At 36.9% G+C, this 19,338-nt stretch overlaps 1 protein-coding gene across 4 annotated transcripts in view; it reads left to right on the top strand.

The window, feature by feature from the left end:
* Positions 1-19,338, top strand: part of TDRD7 (tudor domain containing 7) — a 112,092-nt gene that overhangs the window by 79,469 nt on the left and 13,285 nt on the right. For all 4 annotated transcript variants that reach the window (XM_043996678.1, XM_043997338.1, XM_043998039.1 and 1 more), the window contains 3 exons: positions 1,756-1,890; positions 5,123-5,209; positions 18,120-18,254. In XM_043996678.1, coding sequence (XP_043852613.1) covers positions 1,756-1,890; positions 5,123-5,209; positions 18,120-18,254 — 357 coding nt within the window. The remainder of the gene's footprint in view (positions 1-1,755; positions 1,891-5,122; positions 5,210-18,119; positions 18,255-19,338) is intronic.

Raw genomic sequence — 19,338 nt, 5'->3', positions numbered from 1 at the left:
TATAAAAAATGTGTTTGACTTCCATGGCATGGTGGGCAGAGCACTGGACTTAGAGTCAAGAAGTTCAGGGTTCAAATTCCCTCTTAAACTCTTACGAGGTTTCTGAACCAAGGGCAGATCGTTTAACCTCAGCCTCATTTCCCTCATCTGTAAAATGGAGATGATAATAACCTGGCTTATGAGGTTGTTTTGGGGATCAAATGAGATTTCAAATATAGAAAAAGAAATAGAGAGGTATGTGTGTGATATATGTATGTACATTTTTATTTATTGTCGGTTGTCATAGCAAATGAAGCCTTTGAATCTTTAAAAAAAAAGATGCAACAAAAATTTTTTTTAAAAAGATGCAACAGGGGCAGCTAGGTGGCGCAGTGGATAGAGCACCGGCCCTGGAGTTAGGAGTACCTGAGTTCAAATCCAGCCTCAGACACTTAACACTTACTAGCTGTGTGACCCTGGACAAGTCACTTAACCCCAATTGCCTCACTTTAAAAAAAAAAAAAGATGCAACATTCAGTATTTTTTTCCACTCTGAAGTGAGAACAAAACAAAAAGGAAAGAAAAATATTAACAATAAGAAGAAAGAAATTAAATGGAAATGGAAAAAAAGATGCAACAGAGGGGATAATTTGGTTCAATAATCCTTTATCCATCTCAAATGAAATGTGAAACATAAAGAAAAATGCTCACCAAAAAGGTTTGCCATTGTCAGGGCAGATGTCCAGTGCAGAATACTCATGGAAGAGGGAATGCTTATAAAAGTCAAGTTCTCAGGGCAGCTAGGTGGTGTAGTGGATAGAGCACCGGCCCTGGAGTCAGGAGAACCTGAGTTCAAATCTGACCTCAGACACTTAACACTTACCAGCTGTGTGACCCTGGGCAAGTCACTTAACCCCAATTGCCTCATCAAAAAAAAAAAAAGTCAGGTTCTCTAGATAATTCCATTTGTTGGCAGCCAAGTAGTACAGTGGGAAGAGTCAGGAAGACTGAAATTCTCATAGATGTATGACCCGGGGCAAGTCATTTAACCTCTGCCTCATTTTCTTCATCTGTAAAATAAGAATTGTAATAGCTTCTACTGTGCCCCCAAGATTATTGTGAGGATGAAACAAGATAATGCTTGAGATCATGGAACACCATGAATCAGAATTGCAGGTGACCCAAAGGACAATGAAGGTATTAACAGACTATTAGCATATCACCAATGATGACTTGAGTGCAAAAAGTAGTGCAAAGTATCCAGGAAATAGATGATTGAAAAAGGAGGTGTGCCAGTCATGTAGCAAGAGGCAGATATAACAGCCTGTGTGCTGCACTAGTGCCCGCAAGTTGTTAAAGGTCATCAGCATTTTGAATTCTATATGAAAGATATATGTGAAGATATTGATGAAAGTTGTACAGGATTAGAATATATAGATCGATGCCAGTTTCTGCTATGAGAGGGGATATCCATATCAATAAGAGTAAAAGTTAAGTATTTTACTCTTTCAATCTGTCAGGTCATCTGAAAAGTTTCAACACTTAAAAGAACTAAATAATAGTATCAACCTCATACCTCTTCTGGAAGGAAGATAGATAAGAAAAAGGAAACAAAAACAAATAATAGTTTTTGGAATACCCTCAGAAAAATGAGAGCACAATACCTTTTAGAATGCTTGGATTGTAGAAATTAGTATCTATTCAATGGATGATGATATGTTTAAGTTATTGAATTTGAAAATATTCAATGTTTGTTTTTGGTTTTGTTTCTTACAGGCTGATGCCATGTATACAAGTGTAAAAGTGACCAATATCTGTTCTGATGGAACTCTGTACTGCCAGGTGCCTTGTAAGGGTCTGTCCAAACTCAATGACATTTTGCATAAATTAGAAGACTACTTCCATTGTAAGGTGAGGATGTATAATATCATGTATATGTCAGAACAAAGTAGATATGCCAATAAAATCTTGAAATTTGTATTTTGAGCCCGAAAGGCATAGTTGTGTGTATTTTTTTCACAAAATTCTCTAAAGGTTTTATTTGGAGATACAGAAATTGTGAGACACATAATTAATAGCTAACCAGCAAGTTATGGTTATAGTTATCGGTTAATAAACAACCATTTATTATCTATTTTGTGAAGAATTCTCTCTGTGTTAGGGTTGGTGTCCCAAGTATGCAACTTCTTGGCACTGTCAAATGAACCCTACTTGTCACCTCCCCAGCAAGAAGAGGGAAGACTCTACAAAGTAGTAAGATAAAAGCCCATATTCTGGAACTTTTCTTTGATATAGTTTGCCAAGTTCCTTTGAGGACTCCAGTACTGTGCAAACTCTATTGGGTATAGATCTTCTGCAGGTCAAAATTTAGGGTCAAGTGCCCTAACACTCAGTTTGAATCAGTGTTTGCATTTCTTTGTAGTGATAACTAGCATTCTAGCACTTTTAAGGTTTGCAACTCACTTTTCTACATACTCAGTTCCTAATTTCTGCAACATGTAGACATGTACATCAGAATATGACTTTCCCAGTACTAGTTGTAATAATAATATAAATAATAACAACATTTACATAGAACTTTAAGGTTTACAGAGTACTTTCCTCAATAATAAAGAACTTTGCATGTTGGATCTGTTTTTTAAACCCTTGTTGCAGTTCAAAGATACCTTCTAAATACTTTTATTTCACAGTAACATAAATAAATTATACCAGTATTTGGATTTGAATGTAAAATCGTAAGATGAATTCCATTCTGTGATTTTTTTTCCTTTCAATATTAAGAGGAATATGAGGAAGGTATATTTGATAACACCAAGTTACTTAGTTACCTTGAATTAATTGCTTTGGAGTTGAGTTCCCATGGGTCAAATGAATCAGAGCAATAAAAAGAGTTATATTGTTTGTCTCTACTTAAAGTAATAGAAAAGAATTCCAACATTTTCCCTTTGTTTCCAAAATAAATCTCAGATGTATAAACAGTGTTACAGATATTTTATGATAGTATGTGTCATTCTATAAACTGCTACCAGGTAATGAAGGTGTTAAGCTATCACATATACTCTCAGTGTTGGGAGATCAGAAGCAATTCTAGTGCAAACAGATACAAAACCTGAATTTCTATGTGATATCCCTGACAGGTGGGTATCCAGCTTCAACTTGAAGACTATTCAAATTTAGAATAACTCTAAATATGGATTTCTGTAACTTTCACCTATTAGTTTAGATTTTGGGGACAGATAGAATAAGTCTAATCTTTTATGTCTTATACCAGCCTTTAATCTGTTTGAAAATAGGTAGTATCTCCCCCCCTTCCCCCACCCCCAACATCTTCTCCAACTAATCATTCCCAGTTCCTACAACAAATAGTATGGCTTCTGATCCTCTTACTATCTTGACTAACTTCTTTTTTTTTTTTTTTTTTTGGCGGGCAATGGGGGTTAAGTAACTTGCCCAGGGTCACACAGCTAGTAAGTGTCAAGTGTCTGAGGCCGGATTTGAACCCAGGTACTCCTGAATCCAGGGCCGGTGCTCTATCCACTGTGCCACCTAGCCGCCCCCTGACTAACTTCTTAACCAAGGGCTTCTTAACCTGTTTTAGTGTCATGGACCCCATTTCAGAATGTTTTTAAATAGATAAAATACATAGGATTACAAGGGTTAATAACAATAAAATTGTAAATTTTTTCCCTTCTAAATTCCAAGGCTCTCCTGAAACATCCATAGACTCCTTAGGGTTCTGTGGACCTCAGGTTAAAAAACCCTCCTTGTCAACATTTTTCTTAAATACCTCACCTAGATTTAAATATCATGCCTCTACTCCAGATGTTGTCTGATCAGGTCAGAGTACTGCAGTACTAGCGTGGTTCCTGGAATATAAATAAACATGTACTGTAAAACCTCCATCATTTCGTATACAGTGCCTATGCTAATGCAACCCAGAATCATTTTAACTTAGAAACCCCAGGGCCTTTTCACATTAAGGTGGCTATTTTTTTGTTTTGTTTTATTTTCAGTAATACCTCCTGCCTCCTATACTTTTGAAAAAAAAAACTTTTTTAACTCAAGTGTAGAATTTTAAAACCCTGAGTTCAGATCCTACCTCGGACATTTATTAGAGGTGTGACCCTGGGCAAATCACTTAATCTTTGTGTGGCTCAGTGTCTTCATGTGAAAATGGGGACAGTAGTAGCACCTGCCTCACAGGGTTCTTGTGAGGATGACTTTAAAGCACTTTGCAGACCTTAAGCACTATGTAAATGCTAGTTTTTATTACTATATTATAATTGCACCATTGTTCTATCAAGGCCATCCACTCAACAGTACTTAGAAACAGAACCACAACTGTTCCTTGTACCTTTGATACCTTTAGTACAAACACCTCACATGAAAGAGAAGGGTTTATAAGGAAGCAGGAGGGCCAATTGTGTTATAAATAACTTGCTGATAGTTGTGGTATATGAATGCAATGGAATTCTATTGTGCTGTAAGAAATGATGAGCAGTAGTTCAGAGAAACCTGGAAGGACTTACATGAAATGATGATGAATGAGATGAGCAGAACTAGGAGAACATTGCATACAGTATCATCAACATTATGTGTTGATCAACTGTGATAGATTTGATTCTTCTCAGCAATACAATGGTACAAGATAGTTCCAAAGGACTGATGATGGAAAAAGCTCTCCAAATCCAGAAAAAAAAACTGTGGAATATGGATGCAGATTGAACCATACTATTTCTTTTGTTTTTGGTGCTGCTGTTTTTCTTTTTTGAGGTTTTTCCTTTTTGCTCTAATTCTTCTCTTATAACTAATGCAGAAATATGTTTAATGTTATTGTACATATATAACCTATATCAGATTACTTGCTGTCTTGGGGAGGGGGGGAAGGAGGGGAGGGAGGGAAAAAAATTTGAAACTAGAAATCTTTTAAAAACAAATGTTGAAAACTATCTCTACATGTAACTAGAAAATAATAAAATACTTATATAATTTTTTATAAAAAGAATAAAGGAGTAACAGTTTGACAGTCTAAATAAATAAATAACTTGCTGATGTTACACAGTCACTTATTTGTGTGCTAATAGTATAGTAGTTGGATTTTTATTATATAGCAAAATTGAAATTGTGCTTTTTTGTTTTACAGAACATGACATCTGAGTACTTTGTTTCATTACCTTTCTGTGGAAAAATCTGCTTGTTTCATTGCAAAGGAAAATGGTCCCGGGTGGAGGTAAAATTAGGTTGTTTTATTTGCTAGATTCTCTTTGATTGACTATTAAGTTTGCTAAATTAAATCCTATTTGGCTTTTCTGTAAAGGTGAAATTAGTCTAATTTCAAGAAATTGGTGAGTGTGGCATAAATAATTACTCTCATTTAATATGAATATGTACAAGAAGTCTAAATCTTGTTCAATGGTTATCTGCAGGTAGTCTCCAACTTATAGCATTCTAAAAGTTCACTAGTAAATCATACGTTTGGAATTAGAAGCATTTTTCTCTATAAAAACAGAACTCCACATGGTAAATATTATCTTAGGCCAGCTGGTATATCAGAGGGCCTCTTTTGTTGTCCCTTGTGTACAAAGCTCTTCCATTTAGTACCTATACATGTCTGTCTTTCCTCTGGCAAAGTCAAAGTTAAAAAATAAAAGGGGAGAAAAGAAGTTTGGAGGAAGATGTCTTAATCCTTCAGTATTTCCTTTTGGTAAATCAGTTTCAAGAAATGTTGAGAACCTTAAAATGGTTGTTATACATTGGATCAAGGAAAGAGAGAAAGCAACAGAAAGGGAAGTGGGCCATTCTCTCTGGTGGTTGAGTTCTATGATATATTGGGTATGTTTAGTAATAACAATAATACCAATGATGATAGCCGACATTTCTATAGCATTTACTGCAAAAAGAATACTTGACTTTGATTCATAGGTGGGTTTCAGTTAGACGGGTCATCTAACCTCTAAGAGGATGTTTACTCATTTACAAAATGAGGGAGTTGGGGCAGCTAGGTGGCACAGTGGCTAAAGCACCAGCCCTGGATTCAGGAGGACCTGAGTTCAAATCCAGCCTCAGACACTTGACACTTACTAGCTGTGTGACCCTGGGCAAGTCACTTAACCCTGCCAAAAAAAAAAACAAAAAAAAAAAAATGAGGGAGTTGGACTAGATGACTAGAATGTGAAGGTTCCTTCAGATCTAAATTTATGATCCTATGAAAAACTTCAAAAGAAAACCATGCTCAGGAAAGGAGCAAGAACCTTGTGTATATGTGTTTATGTTCCCATGTATCAGTCAATAGAGAGTAGAAGGAAAAAGAGAAAAGAAGGGAGATCCCACATGATAGTATGGAAGGAAAGATGGTCTTTTTGGCATTCAGTGTTCTGAATTGATTTTTTTTTTGGTGAGGCAGTTGGGGTTAAGTGACTTGCCCAGGGTCACACAGCTAGTAAGTGTCAAATGTCTGAGGCCAGATTTGAACTCAGATCCTCCTGATTCCAGGGCCAGTGCTCTATCCACTGCACTACCTAGATGCCATGTAAATTGATTCTTAATAAATTGGGGATTGTCTGTGTCCAATTCAATACATTTCAAAGAGACCCAACTGGGTGAATATAAAGCATGGAATTTATTCAATTGCCACAACTCTTTGTAGTGCATATGGAAATTATATTGAAATAATGCATTTTCAAACAGATTTGTATAGCTTTATAGTATGATTTTATGTAAATAAGCATGTCTTTACATGATTAGTTATTTTGCAGTTTCACTAATTTACTAGGGAGTAGTTGTCTAATCCTGAACTATTTTTATATTCATAGTTATAATTTTGGGTACTCATTACCCAAGTGGAGTCATTTATTGAAAGTACATGGGGGCAGCTAGATGGCGCAGTGGATAGAGCACCGGCCCTGGAGTCAGGAGTACCTGAGTTCAAATCCGGCCTCAGACACTTAATATTTACTAGCTGTGTGACCCTAGGCAAGTCACTTAACCCCAATTGCCTCACTAAAAAAACAAAAAAACAAACAAAAAAACAAAGAAAGTACATGGAATGTGAGGAGGAAAAAAATTCAAGGCATATGATTCCTGTGTTTAAAAATATGTATTTTCTAGCATCTTTCTTGAAAACTGTAAGCTCTATAGCTTAGCTGAAATCTACTATGTCATTATAGATACATAAGTATAGGTTGCTTTATTCAGTCATCATCATTAAGAACTCCCTTAGGTTGGGATGTAGCCATTAGAATGACATCATTTATTCTGATCCCTAAATAGTTCTAAAAGGTTTAGATTTGCTTCTGTTTGGAGCTTTGCTTCATATGATGGGATCTGAGACATGACCAGTGTTCAGTGTACAAACCCTAAGCTACCCAGAGTTTGCCAGTAAGCTAGCCAGTGAGCCAGAGTTCCACCTTCAGTTCACAGTTTGGTTATGTTTCTGGGATGCAGTTAATATGCAGGTATGTAACACTTCCAGACCATGCTAACCATCAGTTTCAAGTTTAATTGTGGTGGTCTAGTGAACCAGAGGTGATAATCTGGTTCCATCCAAAGGGCCTTTTACCCATGGAGAGAAATTAATCGATAAAAAGATACCATCCCTGCTCTAAGGCACAAGGCATGTGGAAGATATAGTACACTAAAATAGACTAAAGGCATGTGTAAGGTGCTAATCATAAGAATTGGAAGAATTCTTTCTAAGATAAAGCTCAAGTCTCCTGCCTGGCATGTGAGGCCAAATAAACTCTCCAATCCTGCTAGGCCAGTCTCTTCACTTTTACCTGAATATTTCATGCTCATTCCTACCTGTGCTCCTTTGTTTCTACTGTTTCCTGCACCTGGAACATTCTCCTTCCTCTTTACCTGTATTCAAATTCTTTCAAGACACAGCTTCTCCAGGAAACTTTCCCCACACATTCTGGACCTACACTAATGCCCCCTTATAGCACCTGTTGTCTGTTGTACCACTCATTTTGGCACTTAGTCATATACTGCCTTGCACTGCTTTTAACTGTTCCATATGTTTGTCTCATCTCCCCATGAAAATGTTGTTAGAACTGTGAGCACTCCCTAGAGGACCTAGCCCTCTGCCTGTGCTGCAGTTTCCAGGGGAGCCACAAAGGACTCTTAGTTCATCTTGAGATCCAGGAAATACGGACAACAAGGGAGCTGGTGCATTGACATGCAGGGTATGTGCTATGTTTGTCTTCCTGCTTGCCTTCTTTCTTTCCAGCATGCACCAATTGTGTGTGCTGCAAATGCAAGCTGATCTCTACCAGAGGGGAACAGTGAAAGGGTTTGAGGACTGCCTCTTTACATCTCAACTTAGTTGAGAGAAGGAAGGGTCCCTAGAGATGATAGAAGAAATATTATAGGAAATTAGAAAGCAAGATTTCTGGACGTTAAAAAAAAGAAGGGGCAGCTAGGTGGTGCAGTGGATAGAGTACCGGCCCTGGATTCAGGAGGACCTGAGTTCAAATCTGGCCTCAGACACTTGACACTTACTAGCTGTGTGACCCTGGGCAAGTCACTTAACCCTCATTGCCCCACTGAAAAAAAAAAGAAAGAAAATGAAAACAAATGTCAAGATATTGGTTAATGTAAGATTGTGAGGCACAATTTTAAAAAACAAAAAAGAACCCACACGCTGTGGAACAATGTAATGGGATTCTTTCACCATAAAGGGTACTTTCAAGTCTTTGGAAGAAGTGAAATTGCATAATCAAACACCAAAGTGGATCTTTGCAGGTGAGAGGACCCCCAGGAAGAATTATTATGATGAATTGTGACTCCTTATTGAGGGAGCTGAGATTCAGCTAAATGTAAACCTAACATAGCTAATTAGCAAATGTATATCATTCCTGAGGTATGTTGAAGATCTTTTCAAGACTCCTTAGACTTCCCCATCATTACCCATTTCTGTTGATTCATATAGAAACAGTACAATAAAAGGCACTAGGTGTTCCTAGTGACATTACAGTCCTAGGTAGAAAACTGAAAGATATGGAATATACATATTTTAGTTAACTACAAGCATAGTATGAGTTGGTAACACAATTTTTAGTTTCATTGAAAGAATATAGTATTTGAATAAGTAATAATCACTTTATTGTTTATGTTGACCACACCATGTCCAAGTTATGTATTCAGTCACGGGTGCCACATATGAGAGGGATAATGACAATCTAGAATGAGCTCATAGGAGAACAACTTGGCTTTGGAGTAGTTCTGGAAATTTCACATAAGAAACAGTTGTAGGGAGTGGGCCTGTTCAGCTTGAAGAATAGGAAACTAAGAACAAGCTTGAGAGATATTCAAATATGTGAAGGGCCATTATGTGAAATCTTTATTCTGTATTCTGGAAGACAAAACCAATGAGTGAAGTTATGAGAAAGCAAGTTACAAGTCAATATGAGGAAGTCTCTACCTCTTATCTCTCTGTCTGCCATGTATATCTCTTCAAACTTGTCCGATTTTGGACTCTGGCCTCTTTTAACCAACCCTATCTTGCTGTTATACAAAAGAATGATGTGACATGTAGTACAGGTACTATTAACTGAGCCTTAGGTCAGGAGCCTTATCTCTTTATCTCCTTCTATAGAGTTATGCCTTTTCCATCAAAATAGAATGAATTATGAAAATAGAGCAAAAATGCTTTATTTTTTAATATGATTTATTATTAGATTTAAAGAAGCATAAATATCTGCCTCCTAGCCAAGCCATAACCATTAATAGTATGTCAGCTCCCTGAGGACAGAGATAGTTGCTTTTATCTCCCTAGTCCCTAAGACATGTGCAGGGCTTACCACATGGTAGTAGGTACTTGAGAAATAAATGTTTGTTGAATTGAGTCTAATTATCTTTCCTTGGTCTTAGTTGCATGTGTTCACCTCAGGCTAAATGGAAGCTTAACAATGCATCTTTGAGTCAATCAGTTAATGCTATAACAAAAATGAAAGTTTTGCATAGTACGTACATGATGCATCAACTTTCTCATTAAATCTATTCCATAATATTCCATAGTCTATAGAACAACCTAGTCCTATAGGTTGAATCGCTGAGGCAACTTTGAAGGGAAGGAAAACAGACAGAATATCCTCAAACCCAAACTGTTCTTTCTGAACAGTTCAGTGTTTAGGAATAGAATCTTTGTCCCATGTCTGAAGTGTGTTTAAAACAGTAGCGTTTTAGTGCATCGTGGGCTCCTGCAACTGTAATGCCTTTTTGCCCTTGACATTGCAGAGTTTAGATCACACAAGAGATCCTGCACGATTGCAAGTACATTCATCCATATGTGCGTGTGCACACATACACACACTTGGTGAACATTACCAGAGTTAGTAATTATTGAGATCTAAATGATTTTTTTCCTACCTAGGTTAGAGTTATTATTATATGGCTATGCATTTAGTATGACATGGTGCTCCCCTACAAGTCTCTACAGAGTTACTCTATTTTCTACCCCTTTGTTGGTGGCTATTTTTGCTGTCAGTGACTGCTACTCCCCATCTCCTTTTTAACCTTCTAATTGTCAGTGCCACCTGCCTCTTCTGACCACCACTTTTTTCCCATTTTTCTTTCTTGTCTGTTCTGCCTCTTGTTACTTTTCCCATACCCATTAACTTTCTTAAAGAATGATAGGCGATATCCATTGCCTTGAGTTCAGTTCAACATTTTTATCAATGACTTGAATGAAAGCTTATCAGATTTCTGAACGATATAAAAAGCACAGAAGAATAGAGTTCTATGGAATATAAAAAACAGTCTTGAAAGACTAAAATGGTGAGCTACAACTAGCAAGATGAAATTTTAATGGAGATAAATTAAAACCCTACACTTGAGTTTGAAATAATTGTACAAGTACAGAATGGGGGAAGTATCACTAGAAAGTTTTTCATGTGAAAATTAAGTTTTAGTTAATTCTTAGTCTCCATGAACAGAAATGTTAATAGTGAGATAAGTGATAGTTATATTATATTCTGCCCTAGTAAAAAAAAAATCTGAATTATTGTGTCTAATTTAGGGTATCACATTTTAGAAGGGATATTGACAAACTATACCTATCTTAATAGGAAGATGACTAAGATGACAAAGTTATTCAATAATAATAAATATCAAACATTTACATGGCACTTACTATATATGTCAGGCACTGTACTAAGCACTTTGTAATTATTATTGCATTTGATCTTCACAACAAAGGGAAGGTACTATTACAGATGACAGAACTGAAGTATAATAAAGGTTATAATACTTACCCAGGGTCATACAGGTAGTAAGTGCCCGAGACCAAATTTGAACTCAGGTCTTCCTGACTCCAGGCCCAGAAGAGTGCTATATAATATATCAGTTCAAGAACTAGAGGAGTTTTATTTGGGGAAGAGAAGAATTATGGGTTAGGGAATAGGATTATTTATTATTATATTTGGATTATTATGATATTTAGGATTATTATTATATTTGGAAGTTTGTAAACAAATTAGAATTTAACATTTTTTTCCACTTAGCCTTTGTGAGCAGAATTAGGACAAATGGATATGTGAGAAATAATTATTAATAATCACTTTCTTGGAGGACCCAGAGATCTTCCCTTCTTAGTCCTTTCTCCCTCTCTCTCTCCCCATCTCCCTCATAAAGGCAAGAGATTCCATCAAATTTCCTCATCTGAGTCAAATGCAACCCCAGTCTTACAAAGAATCTTGCGTGGCGACAGATCCTTTTGTCTAGATTGCTGAAAGACTGACAAGATTAAACCATACATACCTAGATAGAAATTATTTTCCCCTGATCAGCTCAAGTGGGGGTCTTACATTCTTTCTCTGATGTCATTCCTGGACTTCATTTTAATATAACCCACCTCCAATCATGTCAGCCAATTAGATTTGAATGACATTAGCAAATTAAATTTGTTTGCTATGTGATGGGCCTCCTACAGTTGGAAGGGTATAGGAACCACGACCCCACTGCCATTAGAGGTCTTTGGTCTGTGAGAGACAGCCATGGACCTCCTTTAATTAATTCCCTGCCATCCTTATTAAAATGATTAAATTACCCCAGAAGTGTGTCTCATATTTTTAATTGTCACAGATAAAATGTATAGTGAAGAGTATTCAAGACCCCAGTGCTTAGATTGATGACGTCATTGATGTGAATGTTTCTTCCAGTGATGATGGATCATAAACTATCCATACGTTACCATCCTGTTGTGTTCTCCCATAAATCCATCACTTGATATGCTGGGGCCTTCTTCACATATCACAAGGGTGTCAGTGGGACATTTATGCTATAGAGCTATTATCCTTCACTCCTACCGTGTGATCAGCTTATTTTCTTTTTTTTGCTCATACATTATAGATTCAATAAGAACAATTGCCTAACATTTAGATGTATCTAAAAGTGAAATGTGCTGCTTCCAAGAGTGGTGAATTTCCCATTAATGAAAATCTTCAAATGGAGAATGAATCACCATTTTTAAGGAATGTCCTATTTAAGATTACACATAGACCAAATGCACCCTTCATTTCTAAGAGTCTAAAGTGCAGCCAGCCAGTTATTCATGCTGTTCTTGTCATTTGCCTATTTGGCCAACCAACCACATCACATCAAGTCAAAGCTCTAGAACTCTGGGTCTTAAGCCCTTTCTCCTGTGTTTAGTGATTGTGATGTGACATCGATGCTGTTTGAGAAAAAAGATTCACATAACCTTTTTTAGAATACTCACTACTCAGATTACTCCAGTAGATCTGTGCCTTCATTAATGCGGATCCCAACTCATCCTTGTCTTCCCATTTTGTTTGACACTTGTCCTTGTCCTCCAGTGAGTTCACCCCAGTGAAGCCACTCAATGTGCTGGGAACTCTTAATTATGCTCCAATTTAAGTCTCCAGGGACTTCCATGTACAACCAGCTTAGTAGAGTTTTATAAATATATCATAGCAGACTATATTCTTCAGTAGTGATTCAGTCATATAGAGTTCTCAATGATTTGTAACTAGGTTATATAAGAATTTTTTAAACACCCTAAAAAATAATGGGAATCAATACCAGTTTGTCCAAGAATGTACCATTGTGTATCACCTTAGAAGATTAGTTTTAATGTAATTAGTGTAAATTCAGAAAATTGGATTTTTAACTTGAAATTATTACATGCTTATTATGAGCAATAATCTGAATGACCCAGACTTGTGATTTTCTTCATTTAAGATAACTTCCATTTCAACAGCCCATAGTCTTAAAGAATCCCCTTAGGCCTTGAGAAGTTAAGTACCTGTGACACTAATCACACAGCATATATTAGAGGCATGACTTGATCCTGGGTCTTCCTAATTTTGAGGCCAGTTCTCCATTATGCCATGCTACTTTATGTTTATATAAATGTCTATGTAACACGTAAAAACTATCCTTGAAATGTATCTATGAATATAAGTGCTTCTGTATGAGGTTGGATTTTTTTTTTAATAGGACTTTTCACTCTAGATTCCTGAAAGCTGAGATAATGCTCTTTTATGTCTATATTATTTCCCTTGGTGAAGTGATCTTGTCTTATGACTTGAGCCATAACTTATGTAGATAGCTCTGACATTTCTTTCATGTAGATTCCTCTGACATTCCTATCTTCAGCTCTACCCTCTGACCTACGTTCCAGGCCTCTTTGCCGATGGAAATCATGATTAAGCATGTCAAATTATCTTTCTCTCCTCTCCTCTAAATTTGATTCCCTACCCTCCTTATTACTTTCAGTGACACTACCCACTATTTTCTTAGTCTTTTGAGTTTTAAACCCCAGCTTTTTTTTCTCTTTCCCTCATAATCAGTTATTAATTTCAATTGTTTCAGTTTTGAAATATTTTGGGGATCCCTCTCTGCTGTTCTCAGCTAAGTTCAGGCATATTTGTCACCTGTTGTCTGGATGATGAGGATTATTATTATTATTATTATAGTGGCCTAGCTTGTCCTTCTCCAGACTTTTCTACCTCCAATCCATCCATCTTGCAAACCATCACCGAATAAATCTTCAAGAAACCACTAATTTCTTCATCTTCCTTTCATGCTCACAAATCTGCAATAGTTCTGCTTTGCACATGTATGTTTTTTTGTTTGCACATGTATGTTTTGTTTGGTATTCATGAACATCCCCAATCTGACATCATCCTACTATTCCAACCTTATTTTATCCCCCCAATAAAATCCCTGCTCCAATGTGCCTGCAAAATGCTGTGTTCATTCTTAACTCCAACTTCTGTTCTGCTATTCTCCCAGACTGAAATGCCTTTCCCCCTTCCCTTGGGTTTGCTTATCCAAAGGATACCTGTCCTCCAGAGCTTAGCTCAGGATTATCTCTTACTGGATAGTTTCCATGACAACGGAAGGCTATACTCTCTCTTTGTATACAGTTGTTATTGTACTTGTTCTAAAACAAGCCTTGCATGCATTTCCAGTGTAAATCAGAGGATCTCGGGATGGAAAAGATAATTAGCTTTTAGTCCTTTTCCTAACTGAAGTACGAATCCTCTGAAATGTTTCTAAGTGGTTGTTGAACCTTTGAGACTCTACGGATACAGGGAACTCACTATTTCCTGAGACAGCCCTTCTACTTTTACACAGTTTTTGTTGTTAGGAAGCTTTTCCTTATGATGAGTTAGAATTTTTAGTTAACCTCATGTAACATGACCTCAAGCCCCCTCACCATCCTTCTCAGCCTCCTTTGAGTTACGATGCAGCTTGCCATTTTCTCTTTTGAAATGTGGCATTCAGAGCTGTGAACACAGTATTTTAGATGTCATCTGACCAGGATAACTACACAACTGTCAGTTCCTTTTTATTTAAGCACTTTACTTTTCTTCAGTGCTTTTTTCCCCCTCAACAAGAACTTGATAATGTGCATCCTGATAAACCACTGATATTACTGGTAAGTTTATCTAAAGCTGCTAAAACTGAGTATGAAGCAAGGAACAACACAGGGCTCCACAAATTAAAGATACATTCTCCTTCACTGCCTCGTTATACTGCATATTCCCCCTCCCTCCCCTATTATGAACTGCAAGATACTGAGTTCTGGGCACCTTTTAGGAAGGACATTGGTAAGCTTGAAGAATGTCCGAAAAAGGGCTGGCTACCTGTATGAAGAAGGGGCTTGAGATCATGCCTTATGAAGTCCAATTGAAAGACCTGGAGGTGTTTTAGCCTGGAGAAGGGAAGACTTGGCAGGGACTGGACAGCTATTTTCAAGTAATCAAAGACTAGTTGTCCCATGGAAGATAACTTCTTTTGCTTTACTGGAGAGGACAAAACTTGGCAACGTTGGATAGAAGTTGCAAAGAGGCAGATTTAGGCTTGATGTGGGGAACATTTTCCTAACGAGAGTTCTCCAAAAGTAAAATGAATAGGGCAAAATGAGAATGACTGCCTCTGCAGCTGCTGGTTTCCTCGTCACTCTAGGCTCTCCAAGCAAAGGCTGGATAACTATGTGTGAGGAAGATTGGAAATTGAATTCCCATTCATTTTGGGGTTGGACTAGATGGCCTCTGAAATCCCTTCCAATGCTTAGTCTGAGAAATAGCACTTTTTAAAAAAAAAAATCTTCCTTCTGTTCTTAATTTGAAATAATTTATTTAAAACTGTTCAAAACTTTATGTTTTCCTTTGTTTTCATAGGGAAACAGCATGTTTTAGGGTGAGAAAAGTGCTGTTTTTGTATAATATAGAACTGCCTGAGGTTGACCATGTTAGGTTTTTCATTCCCCCTAACTCTGTTCACTCATGGAGCCTGCTTTCCACTGGAAGTTTTATCTGGTTTTGTTTGTTTGTTTTTTAAACGAATTGCTATATATAGTTCTGTCTCCTCTGCCCTACACTCACATAGTTGATTTCTTTTAAGCTAATCATTTGTCTTCATTTCTATCGATTTTCATTTTCTTATATTTAAGTGTCTCACACCAGCTTATTGAAGTCTTTTTAGATTACATTTTCCTGTCATTTATTGTATTGGCTATCCCTCTTAGCTTTGTGTCGTCATCAAATTTGATAAGCAAGTATATCTTCATCTAAGTTTTGGTAAATAGTTTGAATGGAGCATGATTAAAAACATAGTCCTTGTAGCATACATATCTCTAGACATTCTTCCAGGATAACATTGACCCATCAGTGATTAATCAGGCTTCTTTGTGGACACTTGTTCATTCACTTTCAAATCTACCAAACTTTACTGTCATCCCTTTACCTTCCAAACAAAGATGTCATTTCATGAAATGTGTGGCTGAAATCCAGATATACTCTCTCTGGTGTTTCCCTATACTACTGATCTAGTAATTGTTCAAAAAAAATACTGAATACTGAGATCAGTCTGGCCTGATTGTTCTTAAAGAACTCATAAACGCAATACTTTCTTGATTACTAGATAGATGTTTCTGAGTAATTCATTTCAGACTTTTGTCAGTGGTAGCATCAAACTCCTTCACCTACAGTTTGAAGGTGAAGTCCACTTTCTTTCCCTCATTGAAGATTGGAGTGTTTTACCTGTTTCCTGTGCTAGAACACACCACCTGTCTCCATGTTTGCTCAGTTACCCATAGTGCCTCAGGGATCACAACTGTGAATTATTTTCATAATCTAGGATGTAATTTGTCTGGGACAAGTGATTTGATTCCCCCATAGGGCAGGGAAGGACTCTTTTATTATCTCTTCACTTCTCTTCAGTTTTGGTTCCCACATTCTTAAGGTGTTATCTTTTTAAATCAGTAAGCCAAGAAAAAAGAAAATAGGAATTTGAGTAGTTAGCCTTGTTCTCTGGTATCTGTGGTCATTGTCCTATCAGCCCAAAGCAGTGTGTACAATGTTTCCAGTGTGCCTGCTTGTTCCATCCCACACTCTACAGGCGAAGGGGGATGGTTGACTGCAGACTAGCCAAGCTTTTAGTTTATCACTGGGGAGCTTCGATTAGAGATTAGTGATCAACCTAAACTGTAGTGAGAACAACCTGGTAGTCAGTAATAGTCTTTTCTCAGAGAAAACAGTTATTTGGTGAATAATTAGAAGTTTTAGCACCTCAAATGACTCCAGCCCTCTGAGTCTGCAGCCACGTTACACTCAGCCCAAGACTTCAAGGCCTAGTAGGCATGGCGTGATTTCAGATTAGATTTAAGAGAATAACAGAGTTGTTTGCTCTTTGATGGCAAGTGAAGTAGCCATTGGTGACATTCCATCTCAATACTGAGAAGTGACACCCATCTGTGTCCACTTTTAGATATTGTTCCAGATGGTATTTCTCTGTTTCTTATTTTTATAGATGGTCCCATTTTTTAAAATAGAAAATTCTATTTTTAAATGAGTTCTCATCACTAACATTTATTTCATACCATATTCAAGGCATACCTTGAGCTGTATAATGACCTTGGACTTAATATAAAAAGTTTCTAGAGGGTCATCTCAACCAAGTTAAGCCTGTTTCAGTGACTGCAGATATCACTTGTTTATTAAGGGAAACTAGTATGATTTGAAGAATGTCCTTAATCGTTTAATGTTACCATAATGTATGCTAGCTATAATTTCCCACAAAATGTTTATTATGATAAGACTTTGTGATACAACTATCATGAATACTTGCTTGTGCGTGCGTGCGCATGCACACACACACACACACATACATGAAACCAATTGGCTTGATCCAGTGCAATGTTTGAATTGATGTAAATATAATTTTTAAATGAAAACTTTCTGACCTGTGAGGAGTATGTAGAAAGATATCATACTATATAAAATATGTTCTTTGTAGGAAGAAATGATTATTAAATCTTCCTAAAATCAAGTTACTTAAGTAAAACATAACAGTACATTTAAAATTTAGGACTAGTGACCAGTTTAATTGGTTAGTACTGATATTTTCTGCTACTTATTCCTTGTTAAGAGTAGAAAGAACCCTGGCCCTGGAGTCAGAGACCTGGGACACTTAATATACCTGTCTTGCTGTTGGCAAGTCACTTACCCTCTCTAAACCTCAATTTCCTCATTTGTAAAATCATAGAGTTGGACTGGATGGCCTCTGACGTCCCTGGCAGCTCTAGGATCCTATAAATGTAAGCTGGAATTCTAGTGCTCAAACATCTTTATGTTTTGTCCATCTTAAGTTAATAAATGCTTTTTTCATTTCAGATAACAAATGTTCACAGTAGTCGGGCTCTTGATGTTCAGTTCTTGGATACTGGCACAGTTACCTCTGTAAAAGTGTCAGAACTCAGAGAAATTCCACCTCGATTTCTACAAGAATTGGTTGCAATACCACCCCAGGTAACATATCACTTTAGGAAATTTGCAGAGAGCTATTTGGAGTGAGTGTAGCTACAGTCACTGCTAGGTACTCTTAAGAAGGCATAGTCTCAGATTAGGCTAAATCCCATTTTTAAGGTGAGACTTGTCTAATTATAGTTGTACAATTTTGCCAATTCAGATTTAAATTAGTATGAATTTTCTATTAGTAGTGTGAATGTATTTTTAAGAAATACAGTTTATCATTTCAAAGTTCATTCAGTTAATTAGAAATAAGTTTGTTCAAATCTGGCCTCAGACACTTGACACTTACTGGCTGTGTGACCCTGGGCAAGTCACAAACAAAAAGAGAAATAAGTGGGGCGGCTAGGTGGCGCAGTGGATAAAGCACCGGCCCTGGATTCAGGAGTTCCTGAGTTCAAATCTGGCCTCAGACACTTGACACTTACTAGCTGTGTGACCTTGGGCAAGTCATTTAAGCCCCATTGCCCCGAGGAAAAAAAAAAGAGAGAAATAAGTTGCATAGTAGGAATCAAGCTTTAATGAACAGACAAAAATGATTAGTAATTAAAATATCATTGCAAAATAAACAGTACTTGCATTGACATACATACACATTGCAGTTATATTGTTTTTAAATGTGTGTTGCTAGAATGCTTAAAAACAAAGTATTAATTAAGTTATTATTCTCTTTCCTAATCTTTGTCCAACTTTATTGTTGTTTAGTTGTTTTCACTGGTGACCCCATTTGGAGTTTTCTTAGCAGAGTTACTGAATGGTTTGACATTTCCTTCTTCTGCTCATTTTACATTTGAAGAAACTAAAGCAAACAGGGTAATGTGACTTGCTCAGGGTCACAAAGCTAGTAAGTGTCCAAGGACACTTTGAATTCAAATCTTTCTGATTCCAGGCCCGGTACTTTATCTAACCACTGCTCCACCTACCTGTCCCAACAACAACAACCCTTGTCTATTTCTGAAGTACAAATGAATGTGTTTTATTGTATTAAGTCCCTTCATATTGCCACTAAAACAAAAGCTTAGAATAGTCAGGAGATTTGAGTATATTTTGAAAGGATAGAGAAGTTCAGGCAGAGTCTGGGGTG

This window comes from Dromiciops gliroides, chromosome 1 (genome assembly GCF_019393635.1).
Source record: "Dromiciops gliroides isolate mDroGli1 chromosome 1, mDroGli1.pri, whole genome shotgun sequence".
Taxonomy (NCBI): Eukaryota; Metazoa; Chordata; class Mammalia; order Microbiotheria; family Microbiotheriidae; genus Dromiciops; species Dromiciops gliroides.
This window is presented reverse-complemented; position numbering and strand designations above follow the sequence as displayed.